General features: G+C 44.7%; 1 protein-coding gene across 3 annotated transcripts in view; it reads left to right on the forward strand.

Annotated features, from left to right (window-relative positions):
- LOC109972763 (clavesin-1-like) overlaps positions 1-2660 on the forward strand; it is a 7058-nt gene extending 4398 nt beyond the window's left edge. For all 3 annotated transcript variants that reach the window (XM_020621880.1, XM_020621882.1, XM_020621881.1), the window contains 5 exons: positions 187-305; positions 676-850; positions 1286-1396; positions 1559-1782; positions 2069-2660. In XM_020621880.1, coding sequence (XP_020477536.1) covers positions 187-305; positions 676-850; positions 1286-1396; positions 1559-1782; positions 2069-2147 — 708 coding nt within the window. In that variant the 3' untranslated portion in view covers positions 2148-2660. The remainder of the gene's footprint in view (positions 1-186; positions 306-675; positions 851-1285; positions 1397-1558; positions 1783-2068) is intronic.
- Positions 2661-2843: the final 183 nt, after the last annotated feature.

The raw sequence follows: 2843 nt of genomic DNA on the forward strand, positions 1-2843 counted from the left end.
GCTTTTATTAAAACGTACCATACACCGTGTACAGTGGACCACATTTCTGCTAAAGACACGTGACAAAAGGGCCACACTAGCTTTGCTCTCCCCCTTGAGCTGACTGTGTTGGTGCAGTGGGTGCATTGTTTGGTGTATCCACATACCTTTTGTCACAGAGTCGTTCATTGTGTCAATGTGTCTCAGGTTGATGATCCTGGTATTAAACGAGCACTGATGGATGGTTTCCCCGGTGTGCTGGAGACTCCGGACCAACATGGACGAAAAATCCTCATCCTGTTTGCCTCCAACTGGGACCAGAGCAGGTACATACTCACAGCTGTGTTTTTTTTCTATAGCATTGAGGACACTCACTGATGTAATGCCTCCCCCTAGCCCCGTACCCTGACCTGGTTCTAACCTGCACTCTGAAACAGAAGTGGCACCAGACATGTCCACAGGAATGAATAAAGACATGCACGCACACACACACACACACACACACACACACACACACAGTCTCCGTATTCCGTACTGATTGAAAACAGAGTCTAATGAATCATGTCTTTACTTGGACTGAAAACACACGAGTCTATTGAATTCCCTGTTGTAGTTAAGAACTGTCACACTCAGTTTAACTATTGAGCTGCAGCTGATGGCACCAACACACAGTCCTTTTCCCACTCCCTCCATCAGGAACTCGTTCACAGACATCCTGCGGGCGATCCTGCTCTCTCTGGAGGTCCTGATAGAAAATCCGGAGCTGCAGATCAATGGCTTCATCCTCATCATTGACTGGAGCAACTTCTCCTTCAAACAGGCATCCAAGCTCACGCCCAACATCCTCAAACTGGCCATAGAGGGCCTTCAGGTAAACACGACAGGGTGTGATGGGGTCTCTTCAGTTTATTAGTCAAGATATATTCAGAAAATTTTCAATATAGGAAAATTAATAATTGGGTGTTAACATGAACAAGTTGGTGCTTTAAGCAAAGTGCTAACATGACGGTGTTCAGAAGGGAAACTGTTGATCATGTTTGCCTTAGTTTAGTGCGTTAGGATGCTAACATTTGTTGTTTTATTTTTACACTTATGTATTTCATTTTAAAAATCCCATTCTTCAGTGCATAACTTGTTTTCCTCATCATTTCAGATAAACTTTGTACTAAAGATATCAGGAAGTAGACAGGTCCTAGAAGAAACCTGCTCTAGAGTGCATGTCAAACAGCTAAAACAGAGTGAAAGGAAAGAAGAGATTTGTGGTTAAGAGGAGAAATTAAAAAAATTCTGGTCCTCTCCTCCTCAGGACAGTTTTCCAGCTCGGTTTGGAGGGATTCACTTTGTGAATCAGCCGTGGTACATCCATGCTATGTACACCATCATCAAACCTTTCCTCAAAGACAAGACCAGGAAAAGGGTGAGAACATGCACAGACAGTTTCACATCCTCATTCCTCCCATTTTCATCTCCTCACCTTATCCCCTTCTTCTTCTTCTTGTTTCCTCTCAATCTGTCTCTTTCCTATTTTATCTCCCGTCCTCCTTTAACTCCTCTTCATCCCTTCTCCTCCTCTCCTCAGATCTTTCTCCACGGTAACAACCTGAACTCGCTCCACCAGCTCATCCAGCCCGAATGTTTACCATCAGAGTTTGGCGGCACGCTGCCACCGTACGATATGGGCGTCTGGGCCCGAACGCTACTGGGACCAGACTACAACGACGAGGCCGAGTACACGTTGACCTATGACGCCCTGCACGTCAGGGAGAACTGTGGAGGAGGAGGAGACAAGGAGGTGATGAAGAGGTGAGGAGGAAGTGTGGGACATGAGGAAACAGGTGGACAGGGAGGAGAGATTCATGGGAACTCCTGACAAGGGTTCATAATAAAAACTCTATCTTACTGATTTCTACTTAAGTTGCAGGTGGTTCTTATATTTTCTATAATTATTCAAGCATTTCTGTTTGATTAACCAGCTTCATTCCTCTTGAGCTTTGGCAGAAACTAAGGGACACGCTTTGTAATTAATATTTTAGTGGCACTGACCAGGGTTGGACTCACTTCTGTTGTCTACTGTATTTTTGTGTTTCAGGTCTCAGTCTGCAGTGGAACCAGGAACTCTCCGACAAAACGATAGAGAGACTAGCACACCGCTCCTGGCCCTGGACTGAACACACACACACTCTCTCTCTCTCTCCTGAGCTGTTACACATAATCATCACACAAAGATCTTCAACACAAACATGCACAGATTTACACACAACAAATCACAACCTCCACTTTGACACATATGCATCACATATGTTTGTCTTACTATGAATGTGGGGACACTCATTGACATGTCTTCCCAGGCCCCTTAGCCTAAACTCTTCCCTGATGTCTTTCCAGACTAGAGGCTCCAGTGAGACTCAAACCAAACTGACACCATCAGCCCCTCCTAACTGCTCTCTGCCCCTCCCATCACCCCCGTTTCCTAGCGACAATGTAAAATACGGGTGCCTGGTTGGGACAAACTGCACACAGCGCAGCCTCCAGTCTGAAGCTGGCCTTAGCTGGCTAACAGTAAATGTGTCAGTCCAATAGAACACTCTGGTTACTGCTTATATGACACAAAGCCCCAGTTCCTCCCAAATTAAAATCATATTGATTCAACACAAAGGTAAAATCCTGACCATGCTAGATGGCTAATGCTACCAAAACAAACTGAAAAAACTTAGAAAAAAATCAACTGGACTTAGATTTCTAAGAATGTCCTTTGTCCAGAAACCAGAGGTCTCAGAAACCAGAAACAAGAGGGGATAACACTGTCATCCCTTATGTGGCTGGGTTATCAGAGAAGTTAAAAAGGATATTTCGCAACCACAATA

The sequence above is a fragment of the Monopterus albus genome, unplaced genomic scaffold (assembly GCF_001952655.1).
Source record: "Monopterus albus unplaced genomic scaffold, M_albus_1.0 scaffold269.1, whole genome shotgun sequence".
NCBI lineage: Eukaryota > Metazoa > Chordata > Actinopteri > Synbranchiformes > Synbranchidae > Monopterus > Monopterus albus.